Genomic DNA, 24,264 nt, shown 5'->3' on the forward strand with positions numbered 1-24,264 from the left:
AGGCCTTTATTTAGGACAGGTGCGGTGATATTGGATCATTATTATTAATAAATCTAAAGATTCAATATTATAAATCTCATAATGTTTTCGTAAAGTTTTTATTTCATAAAAATCAACTTTAATTTTATCTTTTATTAATATTTGTCTGATTATAAATATTATTAAGAGAAAATAATTTTAAAAAACATCATCGTGGAAATAATTCACTACAGATTATTAAAATTTCAGTCATAACTTGCTGTATATTATCTGTAATGTCATTTTGAAAGTCAATGCCAATTTTGAATGGTAACCGTTTGTGTTTTGATTTGAAAAATAGCTTTCATTGTGTATTTTTATTATTTACACTTATTAAATACAATAGTTATAATGCCGACAATAATACTGTGAGGTGAGAAATATTATTTATCGAAAATGGATGATACTGGAGCATCACTGAAGGCTGCGGAGGGCGCAGCGGCTACGTAAGTCTAAAACAACTTACAAAGCGAGTTCAGTATATAAATACTTAGTGTTATTAATTTTCTATTAAATAATAATATTTGTCTACTCATTAAAATCCTTACACATTGAACAGTAGTTGCTATTTTACTACTATTCTGACATTTTTAATAATTAAAAACTTCGGTGTTCTACAACTTATAAAAAATCAAAATATAACTTTTATTATAATAAAAATTTTAAAGAAAACTAAGTTTAGAAAAGTCATCTTATATTTCGTGAATTTATTAAATTCTATTAAAAATATGTAACCATAGAAAGATTCTCATAGAATTTATTATATTTATTATAATAAAAGTTATATTCTTAAATGTAAAATATCCATGAACACTTTGAAGTAAAAACCTCACAATAAAAGTTTGTATATAGAACAGAGATAACCAATGGTGGATCCAGGATTATCGTTTGGGAGGAGCTCGATCCAGCTGAGGGTTGGTTTTAGCAAATTAAAATCTACCATCAACTAAGTAAACACTAAAGTACGAAAAATCATATAAAACTCATCATGGGTAAACTGGGATGATGCCTTGTAACCTGTAAATGGTTGTATTTAAAAAAAAAATTCAAATTGTATTAGTAGTGCTTGACATTAGTTACGTAGCTATCATAGGGAAAGACAGTGCAGTGTACCTCTACCTGGCAAAGAATAAAAAAAAACAATTGACGTAATTTTTAATTGTAATTTGATAAATACTTAACTAATCACTAAAACTTGTTGTGAAATACATTTCATCTTAATGTATTATGTGATTTGCCTTTGCAAGTATATACAACAATTGCTATTGATATAAAATATTGCTAGCTACAATATCTATTAATGTAAAAATATATATATCATTGTAATATTTAACTTAAAAATGAAAAACTAAACTAATAACAAAGACGTAACAAAGTTATTAAAATACGACTAATTAGATATGATATTATAAAACAAAGAAGTAAAAATGAATGTAAACGACTTTTATTATGGTAATAAATATCTGAATATTGACTTGGTAGAAAATATCATCATCCATTGTATGACTCCATGAGTCTGTTTAGTTTATTTGTATCATAAATCGTTTTACTCATTACTATAATATTTTGCGTTCGTTGATACAAGCAGTAAGAAGGTCATCTACAATTTCTATACTTTTATATGATATGAATGAAATAGGGCCTTATTCTGCCTAGCTATGCCTATATTTGATAATAATAATAATGTCCTCCAGACTGATTTCGGCCACAGTGGCCAATCTCAAGAGAGATTAGCCAACTGCACAGCAGATGTTATAGTGCAAAAGTGTGTGCGCAAACTCTTCTATGTATTTTCCTTTTTCTAGAATTTAACAAAAAAAATAAACCTCACTGTTTTAGTAATGCTTGCATGTTTTCTTTTATTTTAGCCTATTGGGTGTTTTATAAAATTGTATTAACTTTTATTATTTAAGTAATTTTATCTTCTTTTATCTTTTACTGCACTGAATGTAGCGTTTGTGTTGGCAGCATATGTACATGGCGTAGACTGAAAAGCAGCCTAGCTGAGACTACGACCTTTTCACCAAATTATGAAATATGATATTGTTAACTCTTTTTTTATGGGTTGTACCTTAATTTTTTTTTTGTCTTTGTTTCTTTTTGGTGAATAAAGTTATTTTATTATTATTATTATAACTCCCTAATTCTCATAACCCGATGGGAATGACAATCCAACGCGACCGGAAAGAGTTCAGGCGCAGGACCAATGGCTAAACGTGCTTTCCGAGGCACGGGAAATGTACACACTTCCAACTTTCAAACTCCGGGCTGCTACTGAGATTTTTCTGTGAAAACCCAATAATTTTTTATAGGCCCGACCTGGGAATTGAACCCAGGAGCTCCGGGTCTGCGGCCTTACATCAAGCCACTAGACCAATGAGGCAGTCACGTTCGATGTAACTGTGTTAAACTATAAGTATTTTCCAGCTTAGGTTTTTGAAGTAGTTAATATAAAAAAAGTAAAGTAAACAGTTTGTAATGTCCCACTGGGCTGGGCTAAGGCGTCCTCTCCACCAGTTTACTCCACCATGCTATTTAAATGTGCTCAAATGCAGGTTAGTGATCACATATGTAGCAGATTTACATCCGTTAGTTGCAGCTAAGAGCTCGAAATAATTTTTAAATACAAATGAAGCACATTTAAATGTTGTGGTGCCTGTATCTGAACCCCCAATCATCGGTTAAGATTCACGTGTTCAAACGACTGGGCCATCTCGGCTCAGCGCAGTGTAGTATAATTAGACATCTTATGGATAAATATTTTTCATTCCAGAAGGAAACGCAGATCTTCAATACTCAAAAGCCAGCGACCGCCTCGGACGCCATTTTCAGAGTTGGAATTCAACGTAGCCACGCCCACGGACACCGCGAAGAGTCGCCGTGTCAGTTTCTCACGGCGTACCGGCGTTGCGTATGATGATATTTTTATTATTATTATTTCAGTTTTATTGCAATAAATTATATTTGTTGGTTGGTCTACAAGCTTGTGTGACCACCCACCCACCATTTAGTTTGGTATCGCAATGCCAGTTAAAAGTATGCCGTATTGCTAATATCGTCGATGAAAAGCAATTCACTTTAAAAAAAATGTACATAATGACCATACAAAAAATTATATTACAAAAGCAAAATAGCTCCTAAATCTGCCACTGATAAACGGCATTACTGATAAGAGCTGTATTGTGCTCTCATTCTGTCACCATAGACTTGACTTTCGAAAGACGAAGACACAGCTAGTTTGACTAATCACCCCTTAAGCTCATTTCACATCGTTCTTTAAGCAATACTTTTAATCAACATTTATTATTATTAGGTATTATCAGATATATATTTGGTATTATCAGTTGTCAGAACTTCTTCAGACATCTGACAATGTTTCCACCCAAGTATTAGTGGTGTGAGCTCGATTTCAAATTCTCTATCCTCATTAAAAATCCACCTGTTCTACACCCATGACCTGATCCACGAAAAATAATAAAAAGCACAAGAAATATACAAATTAATTATAAAATTATAATTAAAATATATGTTTTTCGATTTCAGTGAATTTATAACGAATGAAGCAACAACGACTTGGAAGAACTTTTACGAGGAGCACAATAAATCATTGGAATCATCAGGCAACGAGTCAGCGGCAAACGCTGGACGACAGGTCATAGGGCACATCGGGAAGAGAATATTCGACCAGCAGTTTGAAGAGGTCGAAGTAGTTGATATCGGTGGCACTCTACAAACAAATACAGCACATCAGGAATTTCAAACATCATTCAACAATGTTAATATAACACAGCAACTCGAGTATGGTGGTGATGGTATGAAGCTTGCTGATCCTGTTCGAAATTTCGATCTGAGTTCCCTAACTGATCACCATAGTAAAATATTTGGAAATGATGTCACAATACCGGTGATGAATGAAATGTCGAATCAGATTAATATAAATTTTTCGAATCTACAATCTATGGGTAATAGTAAGTGTGATGATTTAGACGAAATACGACGCGATTTAGAGAGATCGCATCCGTCAAATGTTGTCTGTCAGGGTCCGTTCAGCGGCAGAAGGGATATATCAGAATATATAGAAATTGATCTAAATATGACCAGTGTTGGTGTTAGAAGCGATGATTGTGATATGTCCATCACAGATACAATACAAAGTCCAAATGTACAAGAAGTTATAAAAACGAATACATCAACAAATCAAGATGGAGACGATTGGGTGGTCGACAAAGAAAATATAGTCGTGAACCCTTATACAACACCGAAAGAAACGCTCAACTTTGCTATAAACGAAGTTTCTGATGAAGTTCTCGTTTTTGACGGTAAGAAACTAACCGTCCAGTCGGAAAAGAAGCCGTGTTTGGATACAGATAATCAAAATATTCAAAAGAATACACAGATTACTAAAGACGTGACTCCAAAGAGAAAAACTATTGTTTTGAACATGAACGATGATTTACCTAATTTCATTCAAGATAGTTCATCACCTATGTCTTGGCAAAATTATAATGCTCCTAAAGATATTGGTCAAGAAAAAAAATCAGTTATTTACAATGATTTCGATTTATCAATAACACAGTCAGTTGATAATAAGATTGATGTGCCGAAACGAAAAACTATAGTATTTGAAGATGATATGGGTAACATATCGATCACTCAAGCTGTTCCCGCTAAGGTTATAATCCATAAGGAGGAAAAGAGAAAAACGATACTGTACGAAAATGATTTGACAAATTTATCTATAACGCAAGCCGTTCCGACTAACATAATAAGTGGTAGTAAAAGTATGGAAGAAAATAGAACAAGTGACGATAATATATCTTTCACACGAGCGCTACCTTCGAATTTAATTTTGAACGACAATACGAAACAATCACAAGATAAAACAGTGTATTTTCATAATGACTTTGATATATCAGTCACGCAAGCGATACCTCAGAACATTATTTCTTCAAAATTAGAAAACATCGAAAACATTAACAAAAATAATACAAAAAACGATTTAAATAATCTTTCAATAACTCAGGCTATACCTTGTAATATAATAATCAATGAAATAAAAACAAGCGAAGTGGGAAAAACAATAATTTACGATAATAATCAAGACGCAGACGTTGAAACAACGCAAGTAGTATCAGACGATCTTTTGTTCGAAAAAAATAACGCTGATAAAAGGAAGACAATTGTCTATGATCATGATGCAGGAAATATCTCTATTACACAAGCGATTCCCTCTAATATTATATTTATTCATAAAAATAACGATCCAGATGCAAATACGTCACAAATAAATAATAAAACAAAAGAAAAACACAAAAACGTATCAATTAATACTGAAACTGTTTCTGAAGCTCTAAAAGAAGTTAATAACGAAAGAAAATCTCTAAGGAGTAACGTGACAGTGTATGGAGACCAAGCTGAAGTGTCATTTACGAGTGTAATGCCTACTAATATTTTACAATCGAATGTACATGAACAATATGACATGGAAACGACATCTGATAACGATATATCTATAACACGTGCGCTGCCTTCTAATATATTGCTACCAGCTGAAGATCACGTGATAACTAAATTAGAACCAATAAACAAAGAGGCTAATGTTACCATACCTAATAAAGATTTAAATAAAACAGAACGTAAAGACGTATCAATGAATGTAATCGGTAATATATCGCGAATGTTACAAGAAACGAAATTTAACAGCAATGATTTAAGCAATTTATCTTTAACAAAACCGATACCGACTGAAATATTAAACATTCAGAATGATTTTCCGCGTAAGTGTGAAATTGATACTGATAAAAGTGTATTCAAGGATAACAACGCATCCGTCAATCAGGATATTTTCATATATCGGAACGCGGAACAGACTGCAACAGTAATAAATGAAATTAATCAAAGTAACTTTAAAGTAGACGATATAAAAGAAATTTCTAACAATTCATTTAACAAAAATAACGATTCTATTCGACGTAATCTAACATTAAATCAGAGTACAATTGAAAATCGGTCCAGTGATGAATCTAATAATTTCAGCACTGGAAAAGATCTTAGCCATGAAGAGGGACTGATAGAAAGAGAAAGCTTGAAAGAGATAGAAATATTGCCAATTTGCCAACACGAATCGGAAGTTATTCGAATTGAAGAGAATTCGAATAAGGCGAAAATGTCTATCCTTAGTGAGCTCTTAAATATGTCACGTTCATCGTTAAACGATGTAAATAAAAGTGAAGTTAAAGTTTTAACTGATAATGTACAACCAGCTTTAGAAAAATCTAGTGACAGTCTCTTTTTTATAACGAGAGACGGCGAAAATGATATTAATATAGAAAAAAATGAAGAAAATATAAATAGTAAAAAAGACAACAGAGTGAGTAGTGGACTACCAAAAATACCCTTACAGCAACAAGCCCTTGAAACCGAAGATACTGAACAGGATTCGTATTTAAAACAAAAAGTCGATGAACTTAAAATTATGAATGAATTCAATACAAAAACGTTAAACAGACATTACGAGAATGTTCTAAGCTCAGATTTACGAAAAAGTATTGAAAACTTAGATAATTCTAACGTCTCGAGAGGCAAAAAAACGATTAAAAACGCTGATGATACGGCGGAATTGTTAGAAATGCTTTCAGATTTTACAGACGGTCAATCTGATGACCATGCAAAAAATAAAACATTAGGAATTATTGAAACAAAAGGCTCGGAAACTTTGGCAAACAAAAGTAAGCTGGCGCGTTTAAGTTTTGTTCCAAAGAGACAATCGATCGCGTTTAGTCGAGAGGATTTGCTAAATAATATTTCAATGGCCCAAGCAGCCTTACAACAGTCTCGATTTGAAATGGACGAAAGCGGAAGTATAGAAGACACAAACGACTCTCCCGAGGAAGATGATTACCAAACTAAGAAATCACCAAAGAAATCAGTACGAATGAGTACAGAAGTAGTTAAAACATTACAATTCGAAGGAGACTCGATTAACGATGACAGTGCGATGGCAGATGAAGAAATTTCACCATTGAAGAAGACAGCTTTTGGTGAAACGGCATATATGAAAGAAGATAAAGCAAGAGTTATACCGTCGTACTTGAAAGACGTCTCAGATGGTATAAAAGCATTGATGCATGATTTGGTGAAGCCTATGGCTGATGTTCTGCCTTACGAAACTGCTGAACTACATCAGACTAAGGAAACACCATCGACCTGCAGTACACAGATACAAGCAAGCCTAGTTACGTCCAGTCAAATTGACATTAATGTTGAATTAAAATCAACTGCGGATTCACTTGATAATATAAAGTCGAATCAATCCATAGTGACTGAGATAGCCGCGGCTAAACAGTCTGTGTCGCATACATTGAAACAAATTTTTAATCCCGCACCGATAAATACTCCACTGGAAATAGAGCGAGCGCCTAAAATTGAAACGAAAATGAACACTTTGATATCACGTGATTCAAAATCCGGACCCGTTATTCTATTCGACCATCACAATCCGTTAAACAATATACTTCTAAATCACACGGAATGTACGAAAGTTCACAAATATAATCCCTTATCTATTATGTCGATTGAAGACGATATCGATGAAATAAATAAAGACAAGAAATCAGAAGTCGCTAGTGTGTCAATGCATTACAATGTGGAGAGGTTTGGAGGTAACCAATTTTTGCCATCTGGGGATGCTTGTGATGAGAAGAATGAATCGATCAGTATAGGATCAAATGTTAGCAAGCCCCTGTCCGTCAATCGATCGACTGAAGGCCTAGGACTCGATGTGAAACACATAGAAGTGAACACGGTTATCGCTATGAAAGCTAATCAAGAACTTCTAGAATCTAATTCATCGTTGACATTGGTAGACGATGCACTCGCTCAATCGGCGTTTGATTTGAAAGTCGATTTAGCTTCATCAGACGATAGTCGAAGGTCGAATCTTAAAGTTATTTATGACATGGATACCGATGAAAATCAGCTACGTAACATCGAACTGGATTGCGATGAAGAAAACGAAGATATAAACGATAATTGTACAACAAGAAAGCGTAGCTACAGTCCCACGAAACCAGACAAAAACAGAGCGAGTCGACCTAATGTTGAAATAACTCCGAAACCTTTGAACAAAATGCAAAAGATATCAAATAGTCCGCAATTAAAAAACAAAGAACGCGAACAGTATATCGAAAAAAGTCCCGATAAAAAGTCCCCAAAGAAGCGGAACAGCTCGAAACCGGAACAAGTCATTACCGTTCAACAATTAATTTCAGAATGTTATAGAATCACTAAAATGGATCAAAGTCGAGATGAATTAACAGAGAGCCCATCGGTCACATTAGAAACGGAAACGATATCGCCAACCGCAACGAGTGTAACGAGCGCAAATACCGTGAACGTGAGTGTGAAAGAGAGACAAGATACGAGCAGTGTGGATTCCCAAGCTGTCACAGTACTGGGCAGCGAGGTGTCGCGAGTGAACTGGCAGCCTGATGTCGTTGAGGAATTGAGCTCAAAGAACTTGCTAGTTGAATGCAGTTCGAGCGTCAATGTCGTCGCTAAAATCAACACACTGCCGTTCATGGGGTAAGCTTTTTTGTTGATTTTTGAAAGATTGAAATGTATGAAAACAATATATATTCTATTTATTTTTATAATAATAATTGATAATAGCACCATACGTAGCACCAAGGTGCTTTGTGACAAAAGTGGATGAAATATTCGGAAAAAAGTGAAGCTTGAAAAATATATGTCACAATGAATATGAATGGCATAATTGTCATGATATAATTTTTAACCGTCAGCAGCGCCCATAGACATTGGCGCAGTAAGAAACATTATTTATTAACGATTCCTTATATCACCAATGCTCCACCTTGGGGACTTAAGATATTATGTCCCTTGTGCCTGTAGTTACACTAACTCGCTCACCCTTTAAACCAGAAAACGAGCGATAAGTGGATATGGTACGTACGCTTCATGCTTGCGCAAAGCACTACCAAAAAGTAAATTTTTACCAAATATATTATTGTTTATTAATTAAATTCTCCATCTCGCTCGCTCCCTATTACAGTCGAAGGAGTAAAGATAAACAAACCTTAGATTTACATATACCATAAGTAACAGCCTGTAAATGTCCCACTGCTGGGCTAAGGCCTCCTCTCCCTTTTTGAGGAGAAGGTTTCAGCTTATTCCACCACGCTGCTCCAATGCGGGTTGGTGGAATACACATGTGGCATAGTTTCAATGAAATTAGACACATGCAGGTTTCCTCACGATGTTTTCCTTCACCGAAAAGCACGAGATGAATTATAAACAGAAATTAAGCACATGAAAATTCAGAGGTGCTTGCCTGGGTTTGAACCCACGTTCATCGATTAAGATTCACTCGTTCTTACCACTGGGCCATCTCGACTTTCATATACCATAGTATATATCTCTTATATATAATACACTCCAAACAGTTCTCGATTAATATATATTTATTAATAATACAACACTATCCCACTCAACTAGCTATAAACACTAACTTAGTTCCAAATAACTTAAGTTCCGATTACATCTCCGCGGACGTTAAAAACGCATTTATTTCGCGAATCCATAGTGAATATGATAATAACAATAATTATAGTGTTTGTTCTAGACCTCGACCAATTATATCACGTTAATTCGATGTCAAAGTCGATTATTTATCTATGATCTCCGTGGTTGGAATAGGCTATAGATGAGTCGTTTTGAAATTGGAATATATGAATAATTTATTGTTAATAAAAAGCAAACGGTATATGTTAATATATATATTTAAAAGTTTTTATATATGTGTCGTTATTTCAGAAGCCGAGAGTGCGAATGGGAGTCATCGAGCGGTGACGTGTGGATGTTCCGTCTCTTGCGTTCTCGTATTCGGTTAACTGTCCGTCTTGCTCACTCTCATCACAACGCGTCTCGATCGCGAGTCCGCGCCGACACGCAACTAGTTGCTTCGCTAGTGGATCCTGTACAAGGTTGGTGCTTATTTAAAGATATTTAAAGGTACTGGCACGTAACACGCATAGACACATTACACAAATATTTTAAAGTATATTTATATTTGGAACTACAAAGCATATAAAGCCGTTCGTCCTGCGCCCGATCTAAGTTTGACTTTTTGTCGGATTTGCGTCCAATCGGATTACAAGAGTGGAAAATAGACGTTAAATATGTGCTTGCATGAACATTTTTGCGCTACAACATCTAAGTCAGGACGTCACGAGAATACTATTAAATAACTCGTATGATTGGAATAGGCTATATCTTCAGGTATAGCTTTTTCCATTTGCCATTAAAATAAATTAAATCGTACATTTGTATGTGTGACGTATCGTTCTGTAGAAGAGAGCGACCCGCTGGCGGCGCTGTGCGTGCGGCTGGCGACCAAGGCCATGCGCTACGAATGTTCGCGCGCGACGAGCGCTGGCGACGTGCCAGCGCTGCTGCGGCGCTGTGCAGCGCTGGCACGCGTGGCGCTGCGCTGGGCGCGCGCCATGCGGGACGCGCGCGTGCGTCTCGCCTACTCCGTCACGCCCGAAGGAGAGCTCACGCTCAAGGTGAGCCCGCCGTGCAGTGTGTCGGTTGCAAGACTTTCTGTTCCTTCCAAAAGGCGTTCCTTACAAAAGTCTTGCAGGTTGTAAAATTGAAAAATATAGGCTTTTTAACTGCTTTAAATAATATTTTGCGTTTGTGTTTGTTTTCCTTCGCTGCCAACCATGAAATGAATAATAAAAGCAAAACTAAGCGCGCGACAAATCAGTTTTGTTTGTCTGGAATTCGTAGCTTGTGCTTAGTGAAATTTATACCATAGAACTTAATTTCGATCAACAAACGAAAGTACCGCTTGAGAGAGCACAGTTGTAATGACGACGAGGGAATGTTCGTTGATATATGGTAGTGACAATTCCTCAGGTGGCGAACGTGCCGCTCCGCGCGGTGTGGGAGGTGCGGCTGGCGGTGGAGCTGGTGGCGGAGGAGAGCGGCGTGGCCTGGCCGCGCGCGGGGCACGTGCGCGCCGCGTCCGTGCTGGCGGGCGCGCGGCCCCCCTCCCCCCCGCGCCTGGCGCGCCTGCTGGACAAGCTGCCGCACGACTGGGGACACGCGCCGGCCGTGCTGTGGTCGGTACCGTGGCTCGGCTTTCACTACCTCGTTTTAAAAATAACTTGACTCTTTCTAACCGTCAGCACCGCCCATAGACATTGACTCAGTAAGATTAAAATATTTTTTAACGATTCCTTACATCACCCATGCTCCATCGACCTTGGGGACTTAAAATATTATGTCCCGTGTGCATGTAGTTACACTAACTCGCTCACCCTTCAAACCAGAAAACGAATGATGATTGGGTGGTACCTACGAAATATTTTATTGATTATTAATAAAATTCTCCGTCTCGCTCGCACGTATAACCTAATCAAACGTAATATATCTATATGTCTTTGTCTTTCAGGAAGGTGTTCAGGTATTTGAAGAATAAGACGAGAGAAGATGATTTACTTGCGTTATAATTACAAAAGAATCGCCGAAAGTTGCATATAATATTCATAAGTTGTTGAAGACTGTTGTTTCAATCCGTAACGCCTTAAGTGACATGACAGGAAATTCGAAAATGAGTTCTAAAGCAAAGATTTTGTATGAGTAAAGAAAGTATCCGTAAAGGACTAGACATATCAGTTTTTAAATGCTGTTAAGTTAGTACCTTTTGGAACTGCGTTATATGATAATGATGTAGGGTAGCAAAAACAATTGCAAAAATTTAACAAAATAAATAGCATATACTTTTTAAATTGCTTGTATAATTAAAGCCAGATAAAACCTTCTTTAAAAAGTTGAATGTTCTACACTACTCATAGCGCACTCCACTTTCTTTTTGCTGACGGCACAACAGTTTATTTAAATAGGCATTTAAATAAACCTGAGCATATAACCTTAGCACTTTAGTTTGTCAAAATATAATTTAAAAGATAAATAACTTCGGTCGTTGCTATCTGTACATATGTGACGTCACACGGCGATCAATTCCAAAAGGTCTGATCTCTATGTGGAAACTTGAATACATGTGTTTATATTAAAAATTTATAATTTAATTCCGAATCGCAGTCAGATAATGTTTTAAAAATGAATTATTATAACTAAAAACGTTTTAAAAAAAAAACTGTAACCAATAACTAATCAAGTAGTATTCGTAAACATAAAAAAAAAATAATTAAATCATTGCCCAGTAGTTATGTGATACTTGGAATATTCCAATGGTAGAAAGAAGATTGTTTATCTTCCTTACATATTACATGCGATTTGCGAATAATTCTGCTATGTTGGTAGAATACACATGTGAAATAATTTCAATGAAACTAGACACATGCAGGTTTCCTCACGATGTTTTCCTTCACCGTCAAGCACGAGATGAATTATAATCACAAATTAAGCACATGAAATTTCAGTGGTGCTTGCCCGGGCTTGAACCCACGGTCATCGGTTAAGATTCACGCGTTCTAACCACTAGGCCATCTCGGCTTTGGAGCAGCGTGGTGGAATTAGCTCTAAACCTTCTCAAAAAGGGAGAGGAGTCCTTAGCCCAGCAGTGGGACATTAACAGGCAGTTACAGTCTTCTATGTTATGCACTACAAACAGTTCTCGATTAATATGTCTTTATTAATAATACAATATTATTCCACTTAACTAGTTGTGTGCGTCCATTTTAATTTTACGAAGTTCCGACAGCAGCTTCGAACAAATTTAATTATGTTTATCCATAAGGAATACCACAGATTATTTAGAATAACTGAGCGAATAATATCAGACAAAAAATGTTTTTTTTTTTTTTGTAAAAAATTATAAATATTTATTATAATATAACATTTCGAAAATGTCATGTCATGTCAATGTCAAATTTGTTTTATTTATCTCATGCTACTGCTACTGGAATCTGCTATAGATAACTCCTTTATATTATTTACTAATTGAAACAAAACTTATTATTTAGTTTCTTTTTGTTAAAAGTTATTTTTTATTCATAGTACTGTTTTATTACAACGATGAAAATTTTAGCCATAAACTTGATTTGAAGAGTGATTTAGTTAAACAATGCTGTGTCTTATTCTTTCGAATGTCAAATCAATGATGATAGAAAGAGAGGAGAGAATAAGTGTTTAACTTATAACCCACACGTTTATAAGCTAAGCGGTTAGTCTAGAATATATTAATGAAATTACTAAATTTAGTTCTCAAATATCGGGTTCAACAAGAAACAGACTGAATAAGATGTTGCTCAATGTTATTTGTATATATTAAACATTGAAACTATTAAAAAAAATATTTACAAATTCTCATTTTAAGCTGCAATGTAAATAAACTTTAATTTTTGTTACAACAAATTGTTAGGGTAAATTTTAATCAAAGCTCAAATAGATATGCAAATCTTTTGCGTTTGCTCGAGCTATTTCATCCGGTTTCAATCACGCGCTTAACCGCGCAAACTAGTTTGCGCAAGTAAGCGCGCTATTTGCACGTGTATACGTTATGTCATTAATTCAATTTCATAAAAGAAATAGAAGATCCACTGTTTTTAGTACTTTGTATGTTAGATGTTTTCGTTATGTTTATAATATAAGTTTTTGATATAATAAAATTTTATATTGCGTGAATAAAACATTATTTTTTTTATTATTGTACCATCTCCCTTAGAAATATTAACCATTCCTTACATCGCCAATGCACAACCACCCTTGTGACCTAAGATGTTATTACATCCCTTGTGCCTGTAGTTACACTGGCCCTTTCACCTTTTAAACCGGAACACAACAATTTATACTAAGACGGCCCTGCACAAAGCCCGACTACCAAGTGAAGCAGTGCTTTTATTTCTTAAATGATCTAGTTTTATAAATCGCGTGCGCTCAGAATGTCATGTGACCTTTTGGACTGAGACACGCGGCAAACTCGCGTCGATGCTCGGACGTTACCTGTTTGTTAGTGCGATTTTTTGTTCGTGATTTGCCACTTCATTGTTTTAGAGATTTACTATAGTGAGAGAGGGGTAACATTTTGAAAAGGATAACGCTAAATAATTCTGTCATCTAAATATACACAAAAGCCGAGATGGCCCTGTGGTAAGAACGCGTGAATCTTAACCGATGTTCGTGGGTTCAAACCCGGGCAAGCACCACTGAATTTTCATGTGCTTAATTTGTGATTATAATTCATCTCGTGCTTTACGGTGAAGGAAAACATCGTGAGGAAACCTGCATGTGTCTAATTTCACTGAAATTCTGCCACATGTGAATTCTACCAACCCGCATTGGAGCAGCGTGGTGGAATAAGCTCCAAACCTTCTCCTCAAAAAGAGGAGAGGAGGCCTTTAGCCCAGCAGTGGGACATTCACAGGCTGTTACGGATTACGGAAATATACACACAAAGACATGGTCTGCCAGAACCATGTCCTTTACCTCTCCTATCCTTGTAGCGCGCGAGTTAATTTTCTATAAGCTTTGTGCAAGTTTTTTAACGATAAATGCGAGCGTTACATTTGTATGGTATACCGATTATTATTGACATTAAGATTGCACTGTATTCATTCCATACAAATCGGAGTTTACATGAACACATCATTCCATCTCTAAAGTTATATGTCAAGGGCAAGAGTGAAAAAGAAAAATAATATTTCATGTAAAAATAGTTACGATTGGTTGAGAAAGAAAGAAAATGGCGGTCGAAGAAAATCAATTGTTAGAAATAAATAAAACATGAATTTAAAAAGACTATTTTTATTTTCTTTGATGTAAAATTTATACTTTCGGCCATTTTGTTGTTGCCATAATAATATATTAGATTAATTAATAATGTTTATTATATACATTAGTAACGGAATTTCAAATAATTTTGTTTAGACTGTTTATGTACGAGCCATTATTTATTTATGTATTTTTAAGCTAGTTTGCAATATTCTATTGGGTGAGCCTCGAATATAGCGCTTGTCGACATGCCTCCCTGTAGCCGCTATTTCTATGACAGGATGAGTGTTCAGCGGAGAGCCCAACATACGGATAACTTCATACGTCGAACAAGGACGGATAACCTGTGAAAATATTTTATATATAAACTATTGCACACAAACACAATAAATAATAATATCGCAATATATAGAGCTAGTTAAACGCAAAAACGAACTAAAGGTCATAGCGATATCTACCAGCCAAATTTTGTGAGACAAATAAGGTTGTGAAAAATGAGAAAGTATCAATAAAAAAAAAAAAAACGGTGTGAGTGCCAAGGTACGAGGTTAGTTAGGCTCATCTTCTAGACCGACCTCTCTGAAATTCGAACAATCGGCTATTTTATTAATATCAGAAACTTTTTTTTTTAATTTTTAGTTTACAAAAACACATTATAATAACCCTTCCAAATACAACATTTTTTAAATCAAACTGAGGCAAAGGCTTAAACGTAATATTGAATTCTCCACACACGAGCTCGTCTGACGTCACGCGCATCGAGAGCAACCCTGGAAAATAAAAGTAAAACTCAAAATACGTCATTTATTTATAAAATGGTAGGCGGTTTGGTAATGGGCTACTTGATGGTGATTGGTCACCATCGACTTATCGAATATTAACCATTCATAACTAATGCGCTACCAACCTTCGGAATTGATATGTTATGTCTCTTGTGCCTGTAGGTAGACTGGCATAATAATCTTCCAACCCGAACACAACAATAATAAGTATTTATTAGGAGTTACCGTGATGTTTATGTGTTATATAAGATAAATATTTTTTTTTTTTTTATAGAAAAGGAAGGCGGACGAGCATATGGGCCACCTGATGGTAAGTGGTCACCAACGCTCTTAGACATTGGCATTGTAAGAAATGTCAACCATCGCTTACATATCCAATGCGCCACCAACCTTGGGAACTAAGATTTTATGTCCCTTGTGCCTGTAATTACACTGGCTCACTCACCCTTCAAACCGGAACACAACAATATCAAGTATTGCTGTTTTGCGGTAGAATATCTGATGAGTGGGTGGTACCTACCCAGACGAGCTTGCACAAAGCCCTACCACCAGTAGTTTCCATAGAACGGTTTTTCGATCATAGAGTAAAAACAATTTTTCTTATAATATAAGGTAATGTAATATAATAATATATTCGGAGTGCATTGTTGATTTAGCTGATGAGTAAAAAAACTGTCTTTATTAAAAGGCGCGGAAAGTTCCAACACATGTAGAAGATATTCAACTGACACATGCAGGCTCGTTTTCCTTCACCAACTACTAATTACATGAAAATTCAGTAATGCCTGTCTTTTTTTATATAGAAAAAGGAAGTTGGACGACGTGGCATATGGGCAACCTGATGGTAAGTGGTCACCAACGCCCATAGACATTGTTTACATCACCAATGGTTTGTGGCAACCTTGGGAACTAAGATGTTATATCTCTTGTGCCTGTAATTACACTGGCTCACTCACCATTCAAACTGGAACACAATAATACCAAGTACTGCTGTTTTGCAGTAGAATATCTGATGAGTGGGTGGTACCTACCCAGACGAGCTTGCAAGACAAAGCTTTCCCACCAGTACGCATCTATCTTTGAACTAATTATGGGCTAAAATTCACGAATTCTAACCACGTGCCATAATCGGTCAATATTGTAATTGACATAATATATTTAAACTGAACGCGCCTGGTATGGAATGTGAGAAGTGGTAGTTCTCGGCGTTGATGGGTCGCACTCGACCGCGTTGAGCGTAACACCCGAACCCATTGTCATGTACCACATCACCACCGCTCCAATACAGGTTTGGTACCTTCCTGTTAACAAAATATAGTACGCGCGCGCGCCGCAGCGCGCGAGAATGAGAATGGGGTAGAACATTGTCAAAGTATATCCTAAGTTCCAAAAGGTCAGATCCCATATTGGTATTGAAATATTGAAAACTATGAGATATTTTCATACACGACTTTATTCGATCAAATGGTGAATTGGTCGGAAAGAGTTGATAATTTATGATAGTCTCCAGTATTGAGTATCATAGTTTCTTAAAGCTATGTCTAATAGCTTTGGATTATCCTGGGACATTTTTCACACACGGCCATCTGATCAGAGAGATAAGCAGAGCTTGTACTATAGAAGTCAGACAACTGATATACTACATATACTACTTTACTTTATATATATATATAGGTATGTATTTACAATATATATAAAATATATATAGATAATTACTCCCAGACTCACGATAAACAGAAATGTTCATGGGTGGGAATCGAACCCAAAAACTTCGGAGCGGTGGTTGGTAGATACCACGCCAACCGGCCCTATTGTTTCTTTTATATAAAATAATCAAGTCTGTCTACAAGTATGGATTTCTAGAAAACTCGAAGTGAGAGAGCTGTGAAAATTGGGCCAGTATTTGGAAATCCTATCCAAAATCGGGTCAATGTCATCAGCAGAAGTAACTCAGAAAAAGACGGAGATAAATATAAAAGTATAGTTGTTGTTAGCTGACGTAGATCACATATGTATTCTTTAAAGGCATTACGCATTTATAACAATTGTGTGCGTGTCTTATTGGATGAATAACTTAATAAAAAATAAATAAAGTGAGATTGAACTAGCTAGTAATTAATAAAACAGTTTTATGATATTGATAGAGACATCTTCGATTTTTGATTTATTAACGTACATTCGAAATATCAAAATATAATCTTCCAAAATAAAATAAGTTTGAATGAAGTTCATTGTTTCTTCTGCTTTGAAGTTGAAGGCTTAGAAGCCTCTTGTCTTTCTGAGAACTGGTTTACAGCGAAGCAATATTTCTCTGAATGATAAGTCCTCGATATTTGTGATAGCAACGGACTCCCGTGAGGAGAGTTCAACCATAGGGCTGCATTACCCGTTTGGCCGACCATTGCTATGAACGCTATCAACATCCTCGTATTTAGCAGACCACGTTGAATCTGTGGTTGCTTTAATAAAGTCTGAAGGATGGATCCGTCTGGCAAGCCATTAATCAATTCGAAGACACTTGATCCTCGTTCACCGATCAGCCAAGACGCGGCAGCTGGTATATTAGAACCCGTAGACCGAAGAGCTAAATCAGCTTCCTCCAACGAAAAACCAAGGTCTTTAAGTGCAGCTATAGATTCAGGGTTCGGTGGCTCCATGATCCTCGTCCTCCATAATCGGAACTTCTCCAGAAACCGTCGTAAGTATTCAGCTCGTTTATATGGTTCATCTCCGACAACCGGTGCTGTTGAAGCACCTTCCGATTCGGGAACATTTAGCCTAGCTGCTATTTCCTCTGGTGTTATAACTTGAACGACAATTTGCTGAGTTCGCTGGGGCTCGTCCAGCGCTGCAGAAAGCTGTGCTAATGTCAGTTCGTAATTTCTGCCAGCCGCTGCTAATCTCGCTCCAGCTTCCACTAGCGATATTAGAATTTTTCTCAATTCGTACGACAATTCATTCGTCGAAAGTAAGGATTGTAAATTTGGTTGTCGGACAGTGTTTTGCGGAGTTGGTAGGGAAGCGGTCGCGGCTATGATAGCTGCACTTTGGGGAGCTCTGACCGCTCCCAAGTCCCACAGAGTTCCAGCTTCAGATACGCGCCTCTCTATCAAAAGTAACTCTTCGTACATGGCGATTTGTTCCTGCCCGAGTGTTAAGAAATCGTGTAACGTTGTCGTGTCACAAACTCGAACGATCTTATACCGACCGATTCCATTTTCGCCGGTCGGATAGAAGTATTCTATGGCACGATTCTTGACTTCTTCAATAAGAGTGTCTTCTGGGAAGTAGGTGGTGAACATTCGGCCTTCAGGGCTAACGATTTTCACGAATATGTCGTTATTACCAGTTATTACCGAGTCTGAGACTAACATTTTGTACGTTGATATCCTTTATTACGATGTGGTTGGTGGCAATTAATATTAGGAAGAGGAATATGCTTGTAAAAAAGAATATTAGCCACAAGATAAGTTTGATCATTATTTTACGTCATTTTCCGTCTCGTTTGACGTTTATTTTTGAAGTATCGTGTAGTTATGTCATTTATTGAAATGAGTTTGTAGTGATATTTAACCTTCTTATTTTTTATTATTTTATATTTAATGTCATAAGTTATTCTCAGAACGATGTACATTGTACTTTTATCATGTAGATACCAGCTATCCGAGGTATTATCTTATAACAAAGGTTTAACAAAAATATTATTTTAATTCGTTTGATATCTTTTTCTCAATACTGGCAAAGATTATAATGAAGGGATTATTATTTAAGAAATAATAATATCTTATAATTAACAACACTGTAATATCATGGCTGTTTTCGGAGTAGCTTAGGGCAAAAAAAATTAAACACAATAATGAAAAAACAAAAACAAACAAACGCCTCAAAATTTGAAACCGAATGTCACGTATAATAGAGATATAGGCAGAATATTTTACGCTCAATTAGTTCAAAAGAATAAAATTATAGTGTTTTGTTAAATTGAATACACAAACACAGATAGATTAGTACAGTAGACTAATAAATTGAATTAAACACGCTATATTTGTATTCACAATTAATGTTTACTACGTAATATACTCAATAACTATTATAATAATAACCTAACCTGATTTTGGACATCATTATCAATATTTGTACTAATATTATAAATGCGAAAGTATTTCTCTGTTACTGTTACGCTTTCACGGCTAAACTACTGAACCGATTTTGAAGAAATTTGATATAAGATAAGCTTGAACCTCAAGGATGATTTCCTCTTTATACGCGGACGAAGCCGCTGATGAACAATAGTCATAAAATTACTAAAATTACCTAAAAAACTGCGTGCCGACGTACCCGTACCCCAGGCCGTCTCCGTCAAGCAGATCCAGGAATAGTCGACAAGTCGCGGGACACACATCAACGAAAAGTTCCACAGCTATTGTCCCGATAATTGCGGCGTCCCGCATTCGTAGTGTTATGTACGCTCTGCGATATTAATAACATAATAAGTCCTGTAAACTTTAACTATACTCTGCTTCAGGTAGCTGGAGTCGCCAGAACACATACATAAGCATTTCTAAACTTACTTAGATTCGTTTAATAGTAGAGTAAAAAAGTAATTAGTTTAGAGTTTTTCCACCACACTGCTCTAATACGGGTCGGTGGTTATGACATGTGGCAGAATTTCAGTAAAATTAGTTACATGCACCCCTCGATGTTTTCTTCGGCATCAAGCACAAGATGAATTAAAAACACAAACAAAAACACATGATAATTCAGTGGTGCCTGCCCAGGTTCGAATGGGTTCGATCATCGGTTAAGATTCACGCGTTCTAACCACTGGGCTGTTTGAGGTTGGTGAATGGAAATTATATAATTATACTAACCGAGGTCGTTTCATTTTATCCGATGGCTTAAACGCGACGTCCTCAATCGTCTCAACTTGTTGAATCGGAAACAATACGAATGGATTCTTCGACATATGTATAATATCGTGTTTATTGCGTGACCATTCTTTATTGAGATCTGTCGTTGGTACCACCCGAGCACGCTAAGAGATATCATTTACTCATTCACTACTAAGATTATATACACAAAAAAATATAAACCGACTTCAAAAATTTGCCATTTTGACGAGAAGGTTATATGTTCAGCTTATATAATTATTATTATAGTTTTATTTATTTTTAAGTTTTTATGTTCAGACATTTTTATAAAATACAAAACTAAAATAAAAAGAACAAAATACACATAACAAATTTAAAACAAAAACACGCCGTCTAAAAGATTGTCCTGTGGCATTGTACCAAAGACGCTGGCCTTGCCTCTCTGCACCGGTAGACAGCCTTTGGGCTAAATAAGCGCCAGCTCTTGGGTCACTAGAAGTGTGGACCAGACCATATTATTATATAAATATAGGCAGTACCTAATTCGTTACTTTTGGAGTTAATCAGTCCTTGAAATCTATTATTATAAGTATTTAAGTTAACGGCGTCTACTTGAGTTGCACTTAAATATTTAAGTGATGTTACAGTATTTGACCGTCAGTGTACCATGTAGAGCTTTGTGCAAGCTCGTCTGGATAGGTACAGTACTTGGTATTTTTGTGTTCCGGTTTGAAGGGTGAGTGAGCCAGTGTAATTACAGGCGCAAGGGACATAACATCTTAGTTCCCAGGTTGGTGGCGCATTGGTGATGTAAGCGATGGTTAACATTTGGGCGTTAGTGACCACTTACCATCAGGTGACCCATATGCTCGTCCGCCTTCCTTTTCTATAAAAAAAAGTACTGAGCGCTAATATATTTACAAATCAAAAGTGAGATGGCAAGCAATGAAGTCGGTTTTTATACTTTTTATATTTTTTACTAACAGTTTTTTTAATTCGTTTATATATCTCCTTGTTTTCACGGGTAGTTCTTTGACACGTATTGACTCTATTTTCGTAATACTGTTTTGTTAGTGGCGTCATTTTTGACCAATGGCTGTCCACTCTACCCTGTAGAATTGAAAGATTCTGTTAATAATCAATGTGTATGAATACTTTTCTTAATTTTAATTTCATGTGTTTGTACATGTAGGTTAAACTTGCAACTGTTTTTTAACCACAAACACCAATTTGTGTTTATAATTCGGTGAAGGAATACATCGTGAGGAAACCTGCATGTGACTAATTTCAGTGAAATGCGGCCACATGCGTATTTCACCAACCCGCATTGGAATAGCGCGGTGAAATAAGCATGGAGCTTCTCAAAAAAGGAGAGTAGTATCAATTCAACAAAAAATTTTGGCGGCATTTAATAGATGGCGGTATAAAAAGCAATATGATCAATAAAATAATAAAATCCAAAATGATCAATTATTTTTTATCCTTTATTGATCAATTTTTTTTATATATCAACAAATAACAAGTTCACTTATCCGGTTAGTGTTATTCGATAAGAGTTTTTAAGTCACCAATTTTTTTATAATTACAAGAATAATATGACGCCAAGTTTGCGTTCTTCGCCTGATGCTAGTGACCTATGCTACGCCGCTGCCTAACCCTTAATAAATTTAAACTACTCACTCCATTCAAATAAGCTCTGATGATAGCAAACAATACTCTTAAATTATCAGTATATATTTCCTGAACTTGACGTTTCCATTTGGGTAGTGGTCGGTACATTTGAAGCTCGTTGAAGTACGGTGACGAAGAGTTGACGATTGCGCATGCGCGTGTGTCCTGATGTTAAATAATTGAAACTAATTACTATTCAGATCCAATAGTGGTAAATCTTTAATTTATTTTAATTTTGAACCAACAGGTGCTGCTTCTTCATTTTTATGAAACCTAACCGATATCAGCCACAACGGCAATTCGCAAACGAGACTAACCGTGCGTGGCACATGCAAAGTGTGTGCGCACGCGCATTTACATAATCCGATAGGATGATTAATCCGACAGAGATCTCGAGTAAAGGCTCAGCATTAACGTTAAACGGTACGTATTTTCAACATTGCTGTTAGGAAAAAGTCAAAAGTCCTAATAATTTTCTATGATCTCATCTCAATATCTTTCATATTGAGAATCCGCCTCAAGGCTGCGTGGGAGCAAGGCTATGTAAGTTATTTCAGTGACGATTAATACATTAATAGTATATAGGTGTATAAACAAAGACTTAAGACAAATAAAAACGATAAAACAATTGGCGACTTCGACACTTTGGGCTGCTATCGAGAATTTGTTGAGAGATAAAATCAACGATATTTTATCGTCCCAATCCGGGGCTTGAACCCTGGACTGTCGTGTTCACAAAACATACCTTAACCTCCCTCGGTATTCAAACAATCTATAATTGGTGACAATAGAATATAAAATAAAAACAAGCATTTTGCAAGGTAGGGGCGGCTAGTGCAAAACGTTCTTCCCGACTGTACTAGTCGTCGTTGCGTTTGGATTCCACTACCACTTACCATCAGATGGAGTGGAGTCATTTGCTTTCCCGGTTTATATATAAAAAGTCCCACTCTTTAATATATGTATACTAAATTAATATTTTTTTATATTTATGAACATACATTAATTATCTATATATGTGTATAACTTATCTCCTTAACGGCTAACTGATTTAATGAATTTTAATATGTGATCAAAGGTTGCAGGATTTAAAAAAAATTATAAAATGAATTTGGAATTGTTCTAGAAACGAAGTCGGCAAGGGCAGCCTTAAATAATTTTATTATATTTATTTATTTAATACGGGTTTGCTAGCGAATGTTACATAAGCTATATTTTAATAAATCGTGTACTAAAACTAAAAATATTTTATAGACATCAATTTGAAAGCAAATTACGTGCAAAGTGCTCTTGCGCTGATTACAATTTCATAAAAATATTAAAGCGCTCTAATAAATAACAAAAATATTGGATAAAAAAACAAATAAAAAAAGTGACAAATATACAAAAAACAAACAGGTTTAAAAAAGCCTTTAAATGTCCCACTGCTGGGCTAAGGCCTCCTCTCCCTTTTTGAGGAGAAGGTTGAGAGCTTATTCCACCACGCTGCTCCAATGCGCGTTAGTGGAATACACATGTGGCAGAATTTCAATTAAATTAGACACATGCAGGTTTCCTCACGATGTTTTCCTTCACCGAAAAGCACGAGACGAATTATAAACAGAAATTAAGCACATGAAAATTCAGAGGTGCTTGCCCGGGTTTGAACCCACGTTTATCGGTTAAGATTCACGCGTTCTTACCACTGGACCATATCGACTTTCAAGCGTACATTGTAATTTAAATAATATTTGTCCTTTAATTACCTAATTGTGAATGGATGAATAATATCTTTACCTTTTTCGTTCGCTTCTCAAATTTATTTGGACGTAAAAATCTTTCGTCTATTTCTGGGGGCGGGGAAGAGTATTTATTCACCACCGACTCAGGGGATTGCACTCTCTTTAAAATCGCATCCATTAAAGACATTTTGTAAAATACAATAATAATATAGATATTACTACGAGAATTTAGTTATTTGATATGATTTGATGAAATCTATGAAGCTAAGGGATTATGACGGCGAAGCTATGTAATCATAAATAAAGTTTTTTTTTTTTATATAGAATTGGAAGGTGGACGAGCATATGGGCCACCTGATGGTAAGTGGTCACGAAACGCCCTTAGACATTGGCATTGTAAGAAATGTCAACCATCGCTTATAGCCAATGCGCACCAACCTTGGG

The 24,264-nt window shown here is 35.9% G+C and overlaps 3 protein-coding genes across 3 annotated transcripts; 1 reads left to right on the forward strand and 2 right to left on the reverse strand.

Annotated features, from left to right (window-relative positions):
• Window positions 1-371: 371 nt before the first annotated feature.
• LOC126779436 (uncharacterized) lies at window positions 372-11,894 on the forward strand. Its single transcript, XM_050503358.1, has 7 exons — window positions 372-464; window positions 2,792-2,929; window positions 3,562-8,601; window positions 9,850-10,019; window positions 10,387-10,601; window positions 10,957-11,162; window positions 11,495-11,894. Exons 1-7 carry the CDS (start codon window positions 415-417, stop codon window positions 11,550-11,552), a joined length of 5,877 nt encoding a protein of 1,958 aa, XP_050359315.1. The 5' UTR covers window positions 372-414; the 3' UTR covers window positions 11,553-11,894.
• A 2,950-nt stretch (window positions 11,895-14,844) lies between these two features.
• On the reverse strand, window positions 14,845-24,020 carry LOC126779587 (peptidyl-prolyl cis-trans isomerase E-like). Its single transcript, XM_050503708.1, has 8 exons — window positions 23,876-24,020; window positions 22,109-22,264; window positions 21,413-21,538; window positions 20,429-20,592; window positions 19,872-20,027; window positions 16,731-16,858; window positions 15,439-15,545; window positions 14,845-15,119 (listed from the first exon to the last, which is right to left on the reverse strand). The coding sequence occupies exons 1-8, from the start codon at window positions 24,005-24,007 to the stop codon at window positions 14,955-14,957; spliced, it is 1,134 nt and encodes a 377-aa protein (XP_050359665.1). The 5' UTR covers window positions 24,008-24,020; the 3' UTR covers window positions 14,845-14,954.
• LOC126779586 (ubiquitin-associated domain-containing protein 1) lies at window positions 17,711-18,948 on the reverse strand. Its single transcript, XM_050503706.1, has one exon. The coding sequence runs from the start codon at window positions 18,929-18,931 to the stop codon at window positions 17,786-17,788; it is 1,146 nt and encodes a 381-aa protein (XP_050359663.1). The 5' UTR covers window positions 18,932-18,948; the 3' UTR covers window positions 17,711-17,785.
• Window positions 24,021-24,264: the final 244 nt, after the last annotated feature.

The sequence above is a fragment of the Nymphalis io genome, chromosome 29, assembly GCF_905147045.1.
Source record: "Nymphalis io chromosome 29, ilAglIoxx1.1, whole genome shotgun sequence".
Taxonomy (NCBI): domain Eukaryota; kingdom Metazoa; phylum Arthropoda; class Insecta; order Lepidoptera; family Nymphalidae; genus Nymphalis; species Nymphalis io.